This window comes from Gambusia affinis, linkage group LG14, assembly GCF_019740435.1.
Source record: "Gambusia affinis linkage group LG14, SWU_Gaff_1.0, whole genome shotgun sequence".
Lineage (NCBI taxonomy): Eukaryota > Metazoa > Chordata > Actinopteri > Cyprinodontiformes > Poeciliidae > Gambusia > Gambusia affinis.
In genome coordinates this window covers 15,007,535-15,029,489 of record NC_057881.1, presented here as the reverse complement: position 1 = coordinate 15,029,489, position 21,955 = coordinate 15,007,535, and the positions used below count along the sequence as shown (strand labels likewise).

The following is a 21,955-nucleotide window of genomic DNA, read 5'->3' as shown; positions in this document are numbered from 1 at the left end:
AGTTTATAAAGAGTAGTCCTAAAAAGAGAAGACATCCAGTGGGCATCTGTTGTGTGGACCAAGATGCCTAATTGATGTCAGATCTCAGTTGAAAAGGAAAACAGTAAGTATACAGAAGGCCATCTCCCCAAACACAACTTGTTTTGAAAGAAAGAAAGACTAAACAAGTGTAAACAAGCCAGACCACACAGGATGTTCTCTCATCCACTAATAACAAACCACAGAAGCTACGATTTACACAGGCTCACCAAAGTTACACAATAACACACTGGAAACACATTGCCTGCTCTGACATGTCTTCATTTCAGCTACTGCATCCAGATGTTTGGGTTAGAATTAGACTTAAAACACATTAAAGGATGGGTCCATTCTGTCTTATCGTGATATCAGCTGAGCAGGGTTTAAATGGCTTTGGCTAACTTGCGGATAATGTTGATCTCTTTCTGACCACAGTGTGGCCATCTTCTGATGGCTACATTTCAAACAATGAGTAATGGCATCCATGGCAACCAGATCTCAAATCAGATCTCACTGAGGGCCTGTATGGTGGAATGGAAGATTTACACTATAATTATCCAACTGACAAATGTACAACAAGTTTATGGTGCTACAGACTTAAATCTCAGGGGAATGTTTTCAAAATATAGTAGAATTAAAGCCATCAATAATGGCAGTTCTGAAGGCAAAGCAGTACTGAGGTCTACCTGACTAAGTAGTTGGTGTGTGTATGTTATGATGAAAAATTCCAATTCCTTCCTTTTATGTAAGGTTATTGTGCAGAAACTCCACCAAATATCGTATTTCATCATATATGTATAAAACATGTTTTCATCTTGTGGTTAGCAGGTGACCCTTTTGTAGTCACACTGACTACTCAATTTGCTTTAAACTAGAACCACTTTCAACCAGTTCCACTTCGTAAGCATGTCTTGCTTGTCAGTTGAACTTACCGTTTTCTCAAGCTGACAGATCTATCCACTGATCCACAGTTGCCATATACACAACTGGAGAAGAAGTGGAATAATCTCAATGGAAATTCAAAAATACAGATTTTTCAACTTGAATGTTAAAAAGTTACATTCAGTAACTCAATGCACTACATAAAACACACTATACAGATTAATTATACACAATCTTTCATTTCTGTTACATACGGTGGTTTTTCACTTAAAGTTAATGAAAACATGACTTCTAAGATTAGAGTTTCAAAATGTACTTTTACTCTGACAACCATAGTGAGACAGAGGAGAAACACAGAGAGAGAGACTATTTTACTCCGTTTCCCATGATGCAACGACGCTGACATCAGAGCCATGCGACGCGAAGTTTGCGTGGGATTGCCCGGTGATCATTTTCACACTTTAAATAGGACAACAGTGCCAACAGTGTTGACTTTCGGTTCTTTAAAGTCTCGGTTTTTACTACATGACTATTTCAGAGTTCAGTTTTTTTTTTCTGGTTAAAGTTATTTCCATTTAGTTTCGCCTCTTCAACAATAACACGAGGAGACCTCTTTTTTTCAAAAAAAAAAAAAAAGAAAGAAAAATGCTGCCACGTCCTGATGAAATGTCTGCACGGTTTCTGCTGGAGGCGTCTCTGGTGTATGAGGAGAAATGCCCGGAGTTGTCACGGTATCTCATGTAAGAACTGCTTCTTGTCAACGTTACGAGTAGCTTTACATTAGAGCCACACCGCTGTGTGCTGTATCGTTGTAATGACACTATGGGTCCGCTAGGTGGAAGACCTTCATCAGTAACTGAGGGCAATTTAATTTTATTGGTTTAAAACTGGTAACTCTGTTGTCACCGGTATTTTAAAGCAATCTAATAGCCCACCGAACCAGAGTTGCCTGATTCTAAATTAACATTGAATAATGCAGCCATAATAAACAAGCACTAATGAGGTTTTTCTGGCTGATTTCCGGTTTTCTTGAAGGCCTTATCTGAGAGTTTCCTATTAGTCCATTCTGCTTCTTTATTCTAAGGAGTATAAAACTTAAGAGTAACAAACCTGCTCCTTCGATAAAGATAGTATTTTTGAATTCACGAAGAAAATAAGCTAAGTGTAAGACTGTATCTACTGTTGTGTCAAAGAATATATCCCCCAACCTTATTCATTAAAGTTTATGCTGTTGATTGATGTGTTTATAGTGCATGGGAACTATTAATTTCAACTGATTTATTGATGAGCAAAATTAGTTTTTTCTGTACTTTAATATCCGATCAACTTTATTAAATAGAGCTGATAAAAATCAAATTTGGCAGTTCAGATCAAATTATACTGTCCCTTGTAAATGATCTTTTTAAAATCAAGTTTTATTTATTTATTTATTATACTGTAAAATAACTTTCACTGGTTGAGATACAGGTTAACACCAGGTTCCTTTTAGTCCAAAAACTTAATCTATACTTTATATTTTTGTTGTTGTTTTTCTCATTTTTTAATAAACATGGAGAACATCACACATTCTTCAATTTTCTTTTTGATGATTGGCCAATTCTTGGTTCAGGGTATTGCCATCTTCCAATTTACCACAGCAGTCACAGTTTGCTGCTTCGTTAGTGTTGCTTTTTATTCTGCTTTGTATTTGTGGTCTTGACTGGACCGTTCGAACACAAGAGTGTTGTTCTTTTGTAGCTTTGACTGTCTGTATGTTTAGGGTCATTGTTTTGCTGGAGGGTAAATTTCTGCTCCAGTTCCAACTTTTCCGCTGCCTATAACAGGATTGCCTCGTCTTTAGCCCAATCCATCTTTCCTCGAGCTTGGACTAGCTTCTCTGTCGCTGCTGAAAAAAGGCTGTGCAATGGCGTGATGCTGTTTTCACAATGTTTCACTGGTCAGATGTACGTGGTTAGTTTTCACACTGCACATGTAGCATTTTGCATGGAGGCCAACAATTTTATTTCATCTGAAGAAATTATTTTTCTACTTTTGTAGAAATGCTGCATTCATATTGAAATTAAAAGAGACAGTGGTAGACTTTTACTCATCATGTGGCTTCTGAAGGCAGTTTGTTGAAGTGGATTAATAACTTTAATCCTCCCAATCTGCATTATTTTTAATTTTTTTCCATGAGCTTTAAAGCGACATGGATCCAAAGTCCATGTCTTAGAGACGGGTTTGACTTTCACCATAGCCAAGAAATCTGTGGGCAAAACTAGGAATGGAAACAGAGACATGAGTTTTACCATTTAACCCAAATCAGGGATATTTTACAGATGTGTGTGCTGTCATTCTGTTACATTAATACTCTGGCCTAGTCCTCATATTTCCTGGCTATAATAATCTGTACTATTGCTGAACATTTTTGACAGTTTTTAACAGCAACCGACAGTCCAGGAGGCACAATTTCGAGATGCATTTCCAGACGGCTATCAAAATCCATTTTTATGCCAAAGTGCCTGGCAGGGAAGGCATAAACATCACCCAGAGCCAAAATTTTACACTTGACTTGATGAGCTAATTAAAGTGGCTTCAGCCAGGGCAAAAAAAATGAAAGACTGAATAATAGGTAGAAGATTACTCCGATAAGAATCCCCATTTTAAGCATCTCTCTAGATGTGAAGAAGTGTGTGAAGGTTATTGTTGGCATCCATTAAAATAACCTCAGTTATGCCTCTTTGTTTTTCCTTGTGCTTCCACCATTTTCCCATTTGTATTGAGGATCTCTCCACCATTATTTCACTAGAGTGTTAGTTTGTGGATGTGTAATGCTCATAAATTCTGCAACTAAATGTGGTGCTAATGCCTACTGCTGCTGTCTTCACCTTTTTTCAGTCTACGGCTGACAGCAAATGTCAGTCTGCTTTGATTACATGTCTTTGCTTGTATAGTTGTTTTAGAAAAGATAATTTTAGAGTTTCATAATACTGTTTGTTAAATTATGTTAAAAGTTTATCATAACTCGAGAGGCATGACCTGATGTACAGTGCCTATAAAAGTATTCGCCCCCAGAGATTTCCTTATGCTTTTATTGCTTTTACAAATCTATCTTGATTGACAACAAAATTTATGTTAACAATATTGCCATTTACCATTAATACCAAAATCAAAACTGATTTCTACAAAATAATGACAGTTAAATACAACCCAGTACAATGTAATGTAACATAAGTGACTGCATAAACACCTTGTATTCTGCTTCAATTATTTTTTTGGATCCATCCCCTGACATGTACTTTGTAATAAGCTTTTCTCAGATTTTCTTGAAGTGTTCTTCAGTCTTCGTGGTGTAATAGTAGCCATGAATATTAACTAGCTTGATATAGGTGTCTCTAACCGCTTGACAAACACCACTGTGCTCAGGTGATCTATATTCCAGTTATTGTGAAACTACTAGAAACATTGCCTGGACCTCTGTTAAATGAGGTCAGTCACTTGCAAGCTTGAATGAAAACCAGTTTACAATTTGTGAAAGGTTTGCTTAATCTCTGAAAATAATTCTTAAAGTCTTGTCTAACTTTCTCTCTTGAGCTGAATGTGTAGTCACACCGTTTAATTACCACTTTGACTCTCCGTCTCAGTAGGAGATAGCAGATAAAATATAATAAATCCCCACAGGTGCTGTCTACCATCACAATGTTTAGGTTAACATTGACTGTCTATAACCGTTAATATCAATATCAGTTACAGTTTTATTTTAAGTATGTGTCCTTCTTTTCTTAACACATAAACAACACAGTCCTTTACAGATTGCATCTCCCTGCTGACCGCAGTCCTTGTTTACAGCACATATCTCCAGTCTCTATCACCACAGCGAAGTATGCACTTAAAAGGAGATGCATGACAAGTATGATAATGAGTTCCGTGCAGTGGGGTGTGTCGTGGTCTGCAGTTTCTGGGAGCCAGCTCATCTGAGAAAAAGGAAGAAGACTGAATTCCCAGAAGACCCTGGGTCTTTGCTTTGATTGCGTGCCGGAAAATTTCAGAATGAGGTTTTATGCAATCAGACGGTGTAGTAGTCACTCTCCTTTAAGGTTAAACTAAGGCAGTTATTTGAATTGTGGTTTTGCATCTGGATCTTAATGGAATCAAATATTATATTGCCTTATTAGGAGAAAATGTTAGAATGAATAGCTTTCGGAAGAATTTAAGCATTTTTCTCAAACTGTTCAAGGTCCTCTGCAGAGGACTACAGCTTGTCTTTAATTACGCGTCTTCTGAAAAGGCTCCGATATAATCCGAAAATGTTTTCCAGACCTTAATTCATAGCATTAAGGACTGGAAACACAAGGTCCTTAATGATACAAATTATTTAAACACAAAGATTTGTATTTAAATCCCAAATCTTTGTCCACCACAGAAAGCATCAGATTCATTAAACCCCATCTAGCTCTAATGCAAACAGTGTTTCAGAGAGAATTAACATACAATTGAAGTTTGTTATTGTAAATGTGACAAAATGTGAAAAAGTTCACCGCTGGCCCACAGTGGGATGCAGTTTCTTCCCGCTGTGGGCCAGCTCCAGATTAAAAACAACCTGATATGTCCTCCCTCTCTCTTCCATAAGCCTGACCCGGCCTCACGTGCAGCTGGATACCAAATGACCCCAGTCATTGATTCAGGCCCAGAGCTAATTTTAGCAGGGCTTATCGGTGGCTTAGTTAAAATGTTTGTGCAAATATCTCATTGAGAATGCTCTAAAAGTAGACAAAGCCCTCCGGGAAGGTGAACTTGCCCTATATTGGTCGGGAGAGACCCCACTGGGTTTCCGGTTGGAGTTTTTCCACCACACATAACAGGAGAAGAGAAGTCAGTGTCAAACGTTTTTTTCTAAATTGATTTTCCCATTCTCTAATACGTTGTTTCTGTAAATTCATTCATAGACAAGAAAAAAAAGAAAAAATTTGATTTGTGGCCAATTTTTTTGTTATGCACAAATATCCTACTAAAATGCACAAGAAAGCATACATATTTTTTAAATAATTTCAATTGTTTACAAAGTCTAATCTGATCTCATGTTCCTCTTTCACAGGCATTTGCCATACCAGGCTGAAAGTAAGTTGAATCCTTTTTATCTCTGACCTCGCCTTTCATTTGAAGTTCTTCTTTAAATTCTTTCATGTTTTCATCAGTTATGGCCTAAAGCGTAAAAGCTAGAACCACAAAATGAAGTAGCGAGCAGGACCTTGTCACCAGCTTGTCAAGGTTGATGAAACTCACTAAATCCTCGGCCAAACATGCCCCGCCATCCAGCTGTCTGCGGCAGACTGCGGGTTGGGATCAAGCGCGCGCTCGCACATGCACGTTCAGACCCGTGCCAACATAAACCACATCAGGGCGCGGACATTGATGCTACTTAACAAAGACTGCTAAGGTTTCACTCTGCAAATAGAGCGGGTGCCGGTGCTTTAGGAAGAAACAACTGGCTTGTCTGGAGAACACACAGTATTGTTGCAAGAACAACTAATTGGACTGTGAAAATCTGAGGACTTAAAGACTATTTGCTGTAGATTTTTGGAACATATGTACATGCATCGTAACTGTTTTCAGTGCACAAGGTGCAGTATTGAAGACACAAAGAAATCAGAACGTTTTCCACACTCACTGGCACACTCCACCCAAAGTCCTTCATTGTGACTCTAGTTTGAGCTGGAATGATTCATCCCAAAGATTGTGTCTATGCTGCTCTTAAAGTACTTCATAATGGTAAATTGTTTATCTGGACGTATATAGATGACTAAATGTCAGATAATGCTTTTTAAAGTCAGTAATTGTCTTCTGCTAGTCTAGAAGTTGATAAGTTCTTGCGTCTGTTCCTGTTGTTTGAATATTTAAAGAGTCTAATTCAAGTTACAGCATTTTGCTTAAATTTGGTTCCAAAGTTATCAGTTTAACTTTTTGCTTTGTTGACCATATTGTTCTATCGAGGTTTTTTTTATTTTGCCTTCATGCCTCTTCCATAAAGATTCTGAAGGTGGGCTCACCAGTGTGAGAATGAGTTTACGTTTTGGAGAGAGAGAAAACATTTTGTAAAGTTAAACCCTGTGATCAACTCATGACACTCAATATAGTCATTAAATTTCTAGTTAAGTGACTATATTGTATCACAACATGGAAATTTTGATTCTAAAAATAAATACATTTTTGTAAAATATTCATATTTGTTTCTCCAAGTATGGCATAAGGGCTTGTTGGTTAATTAACATAATTACAATTCTGATTCTGATTTTTAATAGATGAGACTAGGTCTAATGTGATTGGCGATATATAAGTATACTTAACTTTCTCAATTGCTATTTTGTCTTTTCTCTTTTTTATCAAGGAAATTTTAGCTGCTGTAATTTTTTAAGTTGTGGTACATTTGACTGATTTGTTCTTGTCATTTCAGGACAACAGAAGATAAACAAAGATCGGGTCTACTACTTGTTGCAGAACATGTCATTGTGTTCCTACTGCTACCAGTGGCTGAAGCCCGAGAATCACCGGGTGCGGCTGCGGCCGAAGCGGCGTCTGTCGGCGCGGGTGAAGCAAGTCCTGCTTAGGAAAGCCAGAGGAAAACGGTTGAGCCTGGCGCAAAAAAAGCTCCTGATCCGCTTCCAAAAGTCGTCTTCAATGGTGGTGAGCACAGAATTTCCCTTGGGTCCAAAATCATAATTTTAAGGGAAAGTTACTATGAAAATCTATGTAAACTCATCCCATAAAAAATACAGCTAAAAACATATTTTAAAGAATACCGGTAACTATTGGCTGCTGAAGTCACAGTTGACAAAAGCTAACTCAAGTTTTAAAGGACAAAAAACTGAATATATTGATAATAGTTCTAAATAAAAAGCCTCACGATGAACTTGTTCACATCAATCAACTTAGAAAGTGGTTCATTATTAGAGTATTGACTTTTTTTGAGAAATTGGAATATTCAGTACATTGTAGTGCAGTATCTGCTACTGCTATCCTTGTCTGTCACTGCTTAAAAACATCTTATTGTTTCAACATTTCTCCAAAGCTGCTTCTGTTTATAATTTTGTTATTAACTACAATATTTTGTTGTTTATCTGCCTCCACTTATAGCATTTCTTCTTAAAGCCTCAGTTAAATCCCCTTTTTAGTTGGAGTGGCGTTTTATGTTGCCACAGTCAGATGAGCTCTGTTTGATTTTGTCACTTAAAAAGCAGCCCAGCTATGTTCAAATGTTCCAGACAATTTAACACTCTTGGAAAATACCATCAACTGGACGTGTGGTGATGCAGTATTTTGATATTCCAGTACATAAATCACTCTGTTAATTAAAAGTTAAAGGTGTTTTTTGTTTGTTTTGTTTCTTTAATTAACTCAAATAACCTGGCGTGATGATCAGGTAGATGGTATGTTGTTAATGTATGTTTGCAGGTCGGGGTAGAAAGATAATTCTCCAGTCATACTCTTGACTGAGTATTAAGCCCCGCATGAACCCAAATTTCCTCATGTGCATTTTAATCTACAATTTATTTTTATTGTTTTACAAATTAGAAAATAATCCCTGTTGTAATACAAAGTAATTATTTAATAATGTTTTTTATGCCTCTCCCATGGCCTTTAATTAAATATTTGGTGTACCTGGAAGAGAATCGATGTCCTCCGGTGCTGGTCACTCTGCTTCTTTTCTCCCTGTCCTCCTAATGAATGGCACCTACTAGTGACAAAATGGAAAGCATATTTTGGCTTTCACACTCCCACTCTCCTGGTTATCTCATGTAGTACAGGGCGCTGGTGATGGAGTGTGCAACCACAGGGCCTTCTTTCCCTTCTATCCGTCAGCTGAAATTGGAGAGAAACACTGAAGAGCCCATCTGACATTCACCTCATGCTGCTTTAGCGAAAGCACTGCCGCCTCAATAAATTCTGGCTGGGTTCATTTGCATTGCAGAATCTTTGCCTCGCAAGAAAGTCTATAGCCTTTCCTTATTGTTTATGCAAATTATTTTCAGGGAAAATGGGTAGATAGGGATGGGAAGTAGTGAAAGGATGAGCACAGCGAAGTTCTAAACATGAGACAGCAGTAGCAATAATTTTAATACCCGTTGCTTGCTGTATGCTCTTCTCCTGCCTTTGTGGATTCCTGTGAGTGCTCTGTCAATATTACCATGATAAATCGCCTCATACTGAAGTTGTCAACTCATTGACACTGATCAGGGAGGAGACAGCTGCTTAATAGGCTGTCAGAATCATGAGCAAGCAGGAACTCCATCTGTGACAGCACTGAAAATAACAATCACATAACTTGGCATGTTTATACAGTGGGAGCATACATGGCTCTATAGATAGAAAGACTTCTGAGTTTTTGAAGTCGTGTCTTCCATCAGTATTGAGATGCCATGAATTGTTGAACTCCAATGTGTCTATTTGGATTTTTTTTTTTTTTTTTTTTTATGTTCTAGACAATTGATGCAAAATGATAGAGATTTCATCATTTTTTGTTTATTTATTTATTTTGAATATCCAAATAATACCTAGCTTCCCACTTGTTGCATAAGACCATACATCTCACAACAGCAAATAAAAATTGAAGGAAGCACAACAACTATAGAACTCCATAACCATGGAAAAGTAACCTTCCAGCTACAATAAACTTTGAGTAGAAACAAAGCTTATTGCCCCTTTACAAGTAAAAATCAGAGAAGTGCCATAATCTGTTTGTTTTAAGCCATTTTTACCCTGGTATGTGTAATATTGTGAAGAAAAATAACACCAAAATGTTTACTAGTCTATAATCTATAAATAGTTGTTTTATAGCACAGAGTTTAGTTTTTTCTAATTGCTCCGTGATTTAGTTTAGATTTTGTTTCTGTGACTTCTCAGGTGTCCGAAATTCCTTGCAAGTAATCCCAAGAAACACACGCATGTATAACTTCTTTTATTATTATTATTTTTTAAGAACTACCAGGTCTCAATTTGCAAGGTTGTGTTTATCTCATCACTTAGTGTTGTGTTTGCAATGGAAAGATACCTTTTAAATCAAATTTATCAGCTAGACCATATGTGTCTGAACTTTGATTGCACATTTCTTTAACTCTATTTGAAAGTGCCTCTGTTATCATGGAGTATATATAGTGCATCTGAACTCGTGAATAAAGCATATGCTCCAAAATTATACATCTGGTACTTAAATTGGATTTACAGCTGGGAGCAAAGCTGTTAGTACAACAGAACATATAAGTAGCATTATTTCTGGTTCAGCCTGTTAAACTACCCTGTCGTTAAACTACCCTGTCATCAAACGTCCTCTGTGTTCACTTTGGGCCTCACTCAGCCGTGACTGCGCAAATCTGCTCTTACTCACATGTCAGCTGTCATTACAATGAACAGTGTTTATGCAGAATGGTCACATGACTTTCTTGTAAACCTATCTGCTCCATGAATGTCACCCATAGATATTTTTATTCTCTGTTGGGGTTTTTTTGTTTTTGTTTTTTCAAATGATTGCTTCCCTTTCGTCTTCTGGCGAGTCAACTGGAATTGGCCCTCAGTTGAGAGGCAATAGCAAGGTGGTTGTTGCATCGGTAAAGATGAGAGGAGAAATGTGGGGTGATGCTCTTTCTTTAGCTCCTACATTCCATGCAGATGAACGGAGCGTGGCAACAGCAAAGTGGCCGGAGGAAAATATTTTCTTGTGTTCTTTAAACATAGAAGATGGCAGTCATGGTTTCAAAATAGAAGCGGCAGAGGTGCTTCAAGGACTGTTTATATCTGAGAATTTTCCTTTCTTCTATTTTTACCTCACCTCCACTTAAACAGCATACTTCCAAAAATATTCAGCTTAGATAAGTAATTAAATGACCCTGTTTCATATATAGTATGTGTGTGAAAAAGATTAATCCCAATGTGAGCTCTTGCTCACTCAAGAGCTGCTCGCTTTGGTTCCGTTTTAAGTTTCCCTGTAAGTTAAAAGTCAGAACTTTGCTTTGTTTTTCCACCTGTTATATTGTTGGTCATTCTCAGGAAGAGAATGGCCAATGTTTAAATTAAATATGTACATACATCCAGTGCTTTTTTTTAAAGGCAGGTTATAAAAATGCAGAAATGCTTATTAGCTTTATTTTCACAACAGAGTAGCTGACAACTCAGACTGTAAGGTGTTTGTCAGTCTGAGAGCCAGTCTCTGTAGCTCTGACCTGAATGTAAACGCATAAAATGTTTGAAATCTATTCTTTCATTATTGATAAAAACCAACCCTGGTTCAAAGGGCCCAAACCATAATACTCAGCCTTTTACATTCGTTTTTTTTTTTTTAAATGTATTTATGAAACACACTAAATGTGACAAATGCTTAATTGGCAAAATGTATTTCTTTTGTATCTTTTGTATCTTAAAAAAAAAAAAAAAAAACATCTGCGTTGGCGATTCTTAATTCTTTTCATTTGAGCACTTAGTGGATGTTATTGATTTTTTTTAATCCAGTTTTTAGCGGCACAGACATAGATGGTTGGTTATTTTGCAAAGGCATACGACATAAATACTCTAAAAGCCCTTTTCTAGGTTGTTGCTATGGCAATTTTTAATTGACCTGTATCTTCACAGTTTAGCTTTGAGTGAAAATACAAGAATACCTGACACTATCTAACTGCTTTTATTTAGATATAGACAGACTTTATTGTTACTCAACTGCTCACCTACAATGGATGGACATACTTATCATAATTTTGTTTAAAACCAAAAATCAGCAATAATCCCATAGCTGAGCCTTTTAAAGCTCCAACTGTGAGCTGCTGACAACCCAGTACAAAATATAAATACTTTCTTCCGAAGTCTTAACATCTTGTTCAGAAGTTTAATTGACACTAATAGCCGGGATAAAACAAGTAGACTTTAGTCTATTTATGTTCAATATTACATCTACATTAACATTAAAAGATTTTTCATTCCCTTAGCTCACAGGTGTCAAACTCCAGTCCTCAAGGGGTCGCTGTCCTGCAGTGTTTAGATGTGCCACAGGTACAAAACACTGGAATGAAATGGCTTAATTACCTCCTCCTTGTGTAGATCAGTTCTCCAGAGCCTTAATGACATAATTATTCTATTCAGATGTGATGCAGCAGAGGCACATCTAAAAGTTGTTGGAGGCCTGGAGTTTGACACCCCTGCCTTAGCTGGAGTCTCCTTTATCTTCCTTGTTTATCCAGATATCCTGGATTATTCCTTGTTTAAACTCATTTGCTAGTGCTTTACCACTGTGTCCACACAGAGATTTATAGCTGTGCTCCCATTTGTCTGATCTTCTTGCTGTCAAATACAAAAAGTCGCTTTATCAGATATGAATCACAGCACTCTGTTACTGTAACCGAGTCGTGGTTGTGTATGTGAGTGTGTAGCCCCTGACACAAGTTTATTTTAAACCAGGTATGAGTATTAGCAGATCTTGGTACCCATTGTTCTTGTTCTCTAGAAGTGTCAACATTTGTGCGGTCCTGTTTTAGACCGAAGGATGCTGTGAGTTACTTAAATTAGCTCGTGAACTATTTATTAATGCTCTACATTATTTGGTTTTGTTTTTAAATTCTTTTGAATGCCATTTTTTTCCCCATTTGGTTACAAGAAGGTTGCTTGCAGCTTTGTCTCTAAAGTTTGATGCTGGTTTAAGAAAAACACGTGCCCTTTGTAAACACACTCATTCACCGAGATGTTTAGAATATTTATACTCTGGGCTGTAAATGGCCCCTCAGCCTCCAGTTTCACACCGTATTGCCTCCCTGACGTGTGTGTGTGCATGTATGTGCTGCCCTTGAGGTGGATGCCAGCACACAACAGCCTTTCCTCAACCCTGCGGAGCCGTGTCCTGCAGGTATTATAAATCAGATATGTTTATGCCTGCTCGACAAGTTATCTCGCAGCGGATATGGAAATAAGTTGGATTGCAGCCCCCACAAGAGGGAGACGGACCGTAAATGGAGCGAAGAAGAACGGCATATCCTCCTCTTCCATATTTCCTTCTGTCCTCCTTGACAATAGATTTACGCTTCTCGGGAGGATCGTTTATTACAGTAGAGACAACTTCAGTTCAGTCATTTGCCCCGCTAAATATACTCGCGGTGTTTTGGGGAGTTAATGACTGAAGAGAACTTGGATTCTCTAACAGTTGGTTTAGTTATCCAATTATCACTTTTTTAAATATTTTTTTTTACCTCACAAGCCCCTTGTTCTCTCCTGTCATGCCATTTGCCTTCAAGCAAACATGTTCTGAAAAACAGGGCAAGTATTACACGGAAACTAAACAAATTTCCCCTTAATGGAAGAAAAATGGCGGCATTAAATTCTTGTACAGCTTTAAATCAACCTTTCATTTGAGCATAAAAGAATGCGTAAGGTTATGGATATTTTATTATTTCTATTTCATATTTCTATTTTTTAAAATTAGGATATACACTGTCCAGCTAAATAAGCGCTAAAAACAGAGTCTTACTACATTATTGTGGCATGTCATCTATATTGCTCTCTGCCTCACGTTATTTAATCTTTATGTTATTAATAATTCTGTATGCGTGTGATCCTTTTGTTGCTTAAATTGTAATGAATCAAGGAGGCCCTTGTTTATGAGCCCCCAGTGAGCAGCTTTTGGATGCCTCGACTCACCAGGATTTGCGGTTCTTCTCAGCTGTAACTGAATCCAGCAGCGCGTCCTCACATTAATGACATTCATAGCATATCTGACATGGAGCCACCCAGGCACCATTCATCATCTCTAATGATAATCAGCGATTTCTAAATTTACATCTGTCTCCAAGCTGTTGTGTCCATTTCTCTGCATGTTAAACAACTTTTATATGAAAAAATACATTGGAATTTCTTTGAGTGTGTCTGCAAGACAAAGACATAGTTCTGGTCAATACTTTAATTTGATTTATTTTAGCTGGGGGGGTTTTCTGCTTTTGTGATTGTACAGATTTTTTTTTAAGTAGGAGCTGAGTGCATATGTTTAAATTCATAGTGGATTTATTTTTTTATTTTTTTTTTTTTTTTTTTTACACTTAAAACATATGTGGAAGTTTAACTCTGCATATACATAAATTCACCTAAGTATTTCAGTAGGAGCTGAAGGTTCTGGTTATACCATGCTGTACCATACCTCTTTATTTCTAAAGCACTTAAAATGCAACATAGCAGCTGACCGAAGTGCTGTATAAAAATAAAAACAAAGAACAACAGCAAAACAGCAAACATACAAATATATATACAAATATAAAGCAAAAGGAATAAAAACAAACCCAAACATACACAGAGTACAGCATCAAGACACAGATGCTAGCTCACTCTGGGCTAAAAACCAAAGAGGAAAAATGTTTTTAAACTAGCTTTAAAAACAGGAAGAGACAGGGCTGCCTGACCTTCAGCGGCATCTCATTCCACAATTTAGGAGCCAAGAGCTGCAAAGGCTCTGTCTCCTCTTGTTATGATTAACTACCGTAGTTTATCACGTCATAAAATTATATCTTTGGTGAGGAACTCTGTAATAACATGTGCAGTATGCTATAACTTTTTCACACATACCAGGGAGGAAAAGGCATGAGCAACAGATTATAAAAGTTCAAGCATCACGATTAACATCACTTTGTCCAATCTGGCTGACTAGACATTATCACAATGCCACAGACTACCAATAATTCAGCAGAAGCTTCTCTGTCCTTTCTGTGGTGTAGTTTGACTTGTGTCAGATGAGTGGTGCAGGGAAAAAATTTAACCTCTATTATGACCAAGGACTGACTGGAAGAGATAAATGCACAACATTTCTTTTTTCTTTTCTAAAATGGCACCATGTCACAGATTACACTTGATTTTCTTTGCATTTATCGAGCCGTTGGCCTCCAAACGGTGAAACTGTGTCTAATGGCATGAGATCACAGTGACCGACCGTTGTTGTAGAAAAGCTTAGCATTGCTGGGACGCTTATCGATCGCCCCCAGCCGCTCTTCTTCCTTCAGGTTCATTGTGACGAATTGATGTTCTCTGTGATGACTTTCACAGCACAGCAGATATTCGTCTACATCACCTTCAACACACTCCACTTACAAACATTTGTGAGGGTGATTATCTGTGCTCAGGATCTCCACATGTGTTTAATTCAGTCAGTCGCCGTGTCGGTCGGCTCATCTTCATCCTTGTGGGTATATCACAATTCTAAGGTCAGACTAATCAACCCAAGCCAACCTCTGGCACCAAGAGAGAAATACGGGAAGGGGAGGTATTTATGCAGCCGAGGCTAAATATAGAAGGAGTCCATCTGCAGAATTGATTTATACGGGTCTGTTTGGGCTTGTGTGTCTTTATAGGTTTAGCTTCTAAGCTTATTAAGCCCTAAAGCTATTTCTTTTAAATGTATGCATAAGCCCCTGCTCAATGAGACTGTGGCTCACATTGCAGATGATGCTCCTGGTAAATTTGCTTTTAATTTAGAGAAATACAAGTCGAACGTTTATACGCACCGACTTGAAATTTCTTTCATTTAAACCATTAGGGATGAGATTATACGTGCTGACTTAAATATATAAACACCCCCGCTAATGTTTGGTCGATTCTCTCTTCGGTCCAAGCAGGCAGCTGCACATTTCAGTCGAGCTCGATGGTGTCGGTTTTGGAGCAAAGGCTGTTCTTCTTAATTGTCACCCTTTCAGTTCTTGTTGATGTGAAAATGGCTCCACTGTGGACGGTAAGACTGGCGTTTCTGCAGCTCCCAGCTTATTCTTTTAAGTTGCCGGATTCATGATCAGTCCGACCCCAAAAGGATTAACATGTTCTTACACAGTTTGTTATATAAAACTGTTTGTTTAGAGTTGCAGTATGACATTGCCGTTTCTGCCCAGCCTGTTCATGTGTGAGAACCAATGTTCTTTAGTATCCCAGCATGATGCGACTCGACAGATGAATTAGTCCTGCCTTCATAACAGCACCTGCCAACAGCATTAAACTTAATAGCTGCATCTGCAGTCGTGCATGAAATCCAAAGCTAAACAGCTATGATGTATTTGTTTTGGGGTAAAGGTTAAGCATTTCTGTCATCTGTGTTGGCCATTGACAGAAAACACACACGCACACACACACACACGCACACACACACACAAGCATGCAAGTCTGATAAGAAACTTTCTATATTTGTTTTGAAGGATAAAGTTCTGAAAATGCTTCTCTAAAAATACACAACATGGAGAGAATAATAGACTGATGAAAGAATCCTATGTACTTTTTTTATCTGTCTGATCATATGGTCAACCTCCATTTATTTAACTTTCACCAATAGAAAATACTCTTAATATCCCTCTAGATGTACATAAATAGGTTCTTATCCCCTGTTCTATGCTGAAACATTTCACCTGTGCCATATGCTTGATTGACCACGGTGCTTATTTGTCTGCAGCCAGACTTGGAAGATGAAGAAATTAAATCTCTTCGTGGCAGCAACTCACGTGTGCCCCTCCAAGTTGCATTTGCAGCATGTCAAAGGATTAGTGTAAATTAAACAGGCACACGTGGCGCTGTGGCTTGGATTTCCTGTTATATCCATTTCGTAAATCTAGTTCCCAAGCAAAAGAGCTACTGTTTCAAAGTTGTGTTCCAATACTGTAGTGCTGCAGGTCTTCTGGGTCTACAGTGCAAAATGGAGCATAAACAGCATGATGTCACAGCAGCTGTAAACATCTGTAGCCAGCTGTCTGTCTGCGTTTCATCCAGAACTCTGAGCAACACACCCTTCAGCACAAGCCACTCCATCAATCCCAGCAAACATCATGACCGGTCATCGATTTCAAACCAGTGAAATCAGAGCGTTTACATAAGTCTCTATGACCATAATTCGTTCCAGTATGTGTTGATGAAGGCTGCAGTACCTAGAGCAAAGCGTAGCTTTCAGTTTTCTGTTTGGGCTTAATTTGATGAAACTGTAATGATTTACCGAAAGGCAGAGGTCGTTGTAGCCGGAACACCGGTAGAATGTGATATGAATCTTTCCTGCCTTACTGCTCATTTCTCCAGATCTCTCACCTCTCTTTGTATATTGTTTATCATCAGATATAACACAGCCTTTAAACGTCATAGTATATTACATGCTGAAATATCTGACTTGAAATTACTTGTTACCAAGTAAGCACTAGCCTGTTTCTGATAGGAAGGTATACCAATTCTTTTAAGAAATGATGCGTTTAAAAAACTACAAATATTGCATGTCATGCTTTTGCTATGTTATAAATTATCTTGATAACATACTAACCAAAAGACTGGAGGTTTCTCTATGTGGAACTTAGACTTGCCTTACTATATCACTTAGCTGTACGTGGCACTGTCAGTCATTTGACTGAAAGACGCCTCATAAACGTTTTCCTTCATTTCAAGGTAGACAAATTTAGCTGTTACAAATACAGGTGATAATAATATTTAAACTATAAAAGCATTGTGAGAGTAATCCTGCTTTAAAACTACAACAGGCAGGCTTGGGATGCCATGGTTTGTCTCCAAGTATTACTTTATAGACAACATTGTGAGTAAAAAGCATATTTAATAAAATAATTACCAAGTGTATCGATGTTTAGTCCGAATTTGTGATTATTAAAATCACACAGTAAACTTAGTGCTATCAAACAGTATTTGTCTGCTTACAGTCTTATGTTTTACTTTATTTTGTCTCGCTTAATGATTAAGTTCATCGTTAATATCTCACAAGAACAATCCGACTTAATATAAACATTTGTCTTCTGATTATTTTCTTTCCTTAGGAAAAAAACCAACATGGCCCCGCATCATGTCAATTACCTACTTACATAAAGTCTGTCTGATGAAGATCTCAAAGGGCAACACAACAATCTAAACAACAAATAAACATTGTTTAGTGGTGAACCTTCCCTTATGAGAGGCTGGCCTCCAAAAATTACTTCTAGACTGGATTGGTGACTCATCCAGGAAGCCTCAATTAAAGTCAGTGTTTATTATACAACAGTAAGAACAAGCAAATATGATGTTAACGGAAGAGTTTCTTGGTCCAAACCACATCTGACCAAAAGAAACCCAAAGACTCACAGCACCAAAAAAATATTCTGATGATCTCAATGAAGACTTGGGTTGTGCAGGAGCTCAGTAATCCAAAGAACATGACTAACTTCTCCTCTGAATGGTTCATTTAAAAAAAATTATTATGTTTTGAAGTGGATTAGTCAAAGTCCTGGATTAAATAAATTTGAGACTCTACAGCATGAGCCATTCATGCTAGAAAACCCACATATGGCTGAATTACAACAAGTCTGCAATGACTTGTTTTTAAAAGGCTCTTTGCCAGTTATTGCTAATACTGGCTGGAAATAATTAGAATTAGGGTGCAATTACCTTTAGTGATGAAATGATCATTTAAAAATAAGTGCCTTTTGCATTTACAGTAGTCAGTTTATGTTTCTGACAAATGTTGGAAAATATCATGCAATATCTTTCCAAGATAATGACTAAATAAGTCTAAAGCTGGTTCTGCATATACCGTTGACTGAATTAATTACTTAATTTATCACTTTGTAATTTAAATCATCAATAAAATAGCTTTTTGGTGCATGTTGCAGTTATATGAACCCTGCATTAGGTTCACATGTTCCTGATTAATCTAGAGTGTTTCTGCAGAACATTGGCTAGTCCCCTTCCTTTGAGCCACTCCCCTGTGTAACAGTGGGAGGGCCAGCGTGAGGGCCTTTATAAAGCTGGACACGCAGACTGGTGTAGTAAACAGTTTCCGCTCAGTCAGTTTGAACTCCGGCACCCTCAACTCCTCTCAACGCATACCACCTGTCAGACTCTTGAAATGACTACGTTTGTCTCGGTGAGTTTTCCACCTCCTCAGCATTTGTCAGCACCTCGACTCTTGATTCGATTACCGATACACCTCTAACTGGTTTTAAGACTTGGCCAGCTCTACATGCTACATGCTAGATTTACATTTAGTCATGTTAGGAATTAGTTTAATAATTAAAATCTATAGATTATTTTATACATTCAAAAACATAGAGCTTCATAGAGAAAACTAATGGCTTGTTTTTGCTGTTAAAAAAGTAGCTTTCTGGTTTTTTGCTTTTTCCTCTTGGAAGCTTTGGCCCTTTTAATATGGTTTCAATTACTGTGTTTTTTATCTTGTTCAGTTGCTTTAAATTAATGTTTTGAAAAGAAAAGCAAACTGATGGAAAACTGCACATCTTATAAAAGGTTGTTGATCACCTCTGGACTCGCTCTCTTGATCAGTCAATGTGGTTAAAATTACCTTTTTTGTAAGACTCCCAATTTTCACTTATTTGATTATTGACGATCTAACTCTGTAAACAACAACACGATTGTATTTCTTCAAGCTTGACTCTACCCTAACGAGCTGCTAATGTTTACTGGAGGCAGGGATCTTGGACTGCCGTCTTGAATCATGAGGTTCTAATAATGGGAACATTGCACCTTCTGACTTTTAGTGGTCAGAGTGGCTCTGTTGTGTTCCTTCGACAGAGCCAAATGTTTTATTTCCATCTGTATTATATGTCATGTTTATTTCTTATTTCTCTGCTTTGAGATAGATTGTGTGTAAGTGTATCGGAACTGTATACTTATGAAGAAATTCGGTCTAGAGAGTATAACTTTTAAAGCCTGCATCTGCTACTCAAATAGGCCAAACTGCACAGCAACAGCCACATCATATCAGTACCACTCCTGAAAAATACAATTATGTTTGATGAGGGTATAAAACATAAACCTGACTACTAAGTCTTGAATATTCTTCCAGGAATGTTTTGTGAACTAAAAAAAAACTTTGCTGGACCTTTTGACGAGCCTGCAGCCGCCTTGACCTGAAAGCTTCATTTCGCATGAGAACTCAGGTCGTGAAGTATTAATGAATATGTCCTGTTTCTCTCATTATTCCAGATGGCCACCTGCCACGCCTGCAGTAAGACATCCATACACAAAGGGGTGAACAGAGATTTTATATCCAGCTTCGCTAAGACCCACAGCACACCAGGGAGCGCTGGCAAATACAAGACTCCCCAGTCCAGCAGCAGATCCAACACGACCACGCCCAAGACCCCTGGCAAAGATAAGACACCGTCAAGTACACCGAGGTGCATTACCCAATCATACTGATGTTAATAATGAAATCATAACTTGAGTTGTTTTTTTTGTTTTTTCAGCATAATAAGAATCTAAATTTATCTGAATTTTGTATCTTCTGTCTCATTCCTTTAGATCCTCCATTACTTCCACTACTTCAGGCTCAAGTACTTCTTCTTCCAAGTCTTCCTGTAGATCCAAAACCTGGGTCGTTCAGCGTCTCAGCAAAATCCTCACACGAGAGGACAGCCAGGGCAAAAAGAAAGGAGGCTTGAAGGATTTCCTCTCCTCACTCTGAGGTTCTCGCTCACTTTTTGTCGCTACTCTCGTTCTTAAAAAACAAGAAGGAAGACCAATGTTCCAACTTGTTTACAGCACAGGCTAACGAGGAACTTAAATGACATAAGTTTCCGAGCCGCTGTGGGAAGGATCAGTGTTGCTGGGCTGATTGGGAGGGCGCTCCTGAACGTCCTAATTTTCATAACAAGAAGCATTGAGCTTTCAATCAGTTCTCGCACATTCTGCTGCGCCAGGCGAAGGGGAATGCTTCCTGAAAACTCCTAAACCGGAGTTGGTTCTCTTACATTGTCTCTGCTATTTTTGAGGCATCTTCATCAAGCTTGTTTACACACCAATATTCTTTAGTTTTTCTGACATAACCATAGAACAAGCTGATCTCATACAATGTGATGTAAAAGGTTTAGGAATAAATGTTTTCGGCTAACTCTTAGCCTTTGAACCATTGGTAGGCTTTTATAATGGCACAGGGAGGCTCATCATGTCTATATATTTTGCCAAAGCAATTTTGTGTATGTATACAAATTTATTTTAAGGTGTAAGTCAAAACTGACAATATTCACAACTTTAACAGAGAAAAAAGAAATCACATGTTTACATATCACACACACACCTGCCTATAATCTGTACAGAAAAATTTTATAATTTTATTGTCTGAACATTTAATAGCATCAAAACTCCTTGAGAGATTGTTTGATAACTCCTTTGGCTACATACAGTTACTCTTTTAAACAATTTCTTAAGCGCATTAGTATTAAATGAATCTTTGTGGGTTTTTTGTACTGACTGATTTCTTGCTATACTGTGGAAATGTCGTTCAGTGAATTGTATTCTGAAATACCTCACATTTGTATTCAAACTGCTTCTGAAATTAAACTTTTTTCAATATTAAAAAAAAACTACTTTCACCATTCATGCTCTTTATGTGTTGTTTTATGTTTCTTATGCACCTAGCATGTCTGATTAAAGAGAAGGTCTTGATTAGAGGTATTATATGATAGGATAGTCAACAAATTTTATCCCCTAGAAGTTTAATGCATTTTGTGAAATGAGGCCTAATAATGATCAGGTTTCATAGATCCTGGTTACAAGTGGTCTGTTAATAGCTAACAGACAACTTTATGTGCAGTAAACAGCTACAAAACAAATTAAGATTATTTAGTTGCTTGCAGAAGTATCTGTTCTTCTGAAAAATGTGTCACATATTCCCTCACATGTGTTAATAGTTTGCAGAAACACATTTTGCTGCAAGTCTTTAGGTTCTGCGTGACCAGAGCCTCTTCTCCCGTGTTTGCTAAGTCAACCACATGCAAACAGAAACTTTACCAACTTCCTTTCATAAATTGATTTCTACTTTGGCCACTACTAAATCAAGTTTTTTTTATGATGGATGAAACAGAAGTGCATGAGATGTTCAAATCTTGGGGTATTTTGTTTTCACTTATTTAGGCTTTCGATTTCAGTTTTAGACTTTCAGATTTCTATTTATAAACCATATTATTGTTCTTCCACCTTCCAAATATGTGATTTGCAGCATGTGTAAAATATAACACGACAACAAAATAGATTGCAATTTTTGGTTAGAAATATGATCTACTCTAAAGAGAATGAATATTGTTTTTATGGTACTGTTAATTGAAAT

The 21,955-nt window shown here is 37.5% G+C and overlaps 1 protein-coding gene across 1 annotated transcript; it reads left to right on the top strand.

The window, feature by feature from the left end:
* Nucleotides 1-1,300: 1,300 nt before the first annotated feature.
* lg14h18orf21 (linkage group 14 C18orf21 homolog) lies at nucleotides 1,301-21,226 on the top strand. The gene is made up of 5 exons (XM_044138685.1): nucleotides 1,301-1,640; nucleotides 5,975-5,997; nucleotides 7,331-7,560; nucleotides 19,834-20,027; nucleotides 20,152-21,226. Exons 1-5 carry the CDS (start codon nucleotides 1,546-1,548, stop codon nucleotides 20,312-20,314), a joined length of 705 nt encoding a protein of 234 aa, XP_043994620.1. The 5' UTR covers nucleotides 1,301-1,545; the 3' UTR covers nucleotides 20,315-21,226.
* The last annotated feature ends 729 nt before the right edge of the window (nucleotides 21,227-21,955 follow it).

Excerpts from the sequence above, each read along its gene's own strand:
- lg14h18orf21 (XM_044138685.1), top strand. The coding sequence starts at position 1,546 with ATGCTGCCACGTCCTGATGAAATGTCTGCACGGTTTCTGCTGGAGGCG. Across the intron at positions 1,641-5,974 it reads GAGTTGTCACGGTATCTCAT|GCATTTGCCATACCAGGCTG; the intron begins GTAAGAACTGCT and ends CCTCTTTCACAG. Across the intron at positions 5,998-7,330 it reads TTTGCCATACCAGGCTGAAA|GACAACAGAAGATAAACAAA; the intron begins GTAAGTTGAATC and ends TTGTCATTTCAG.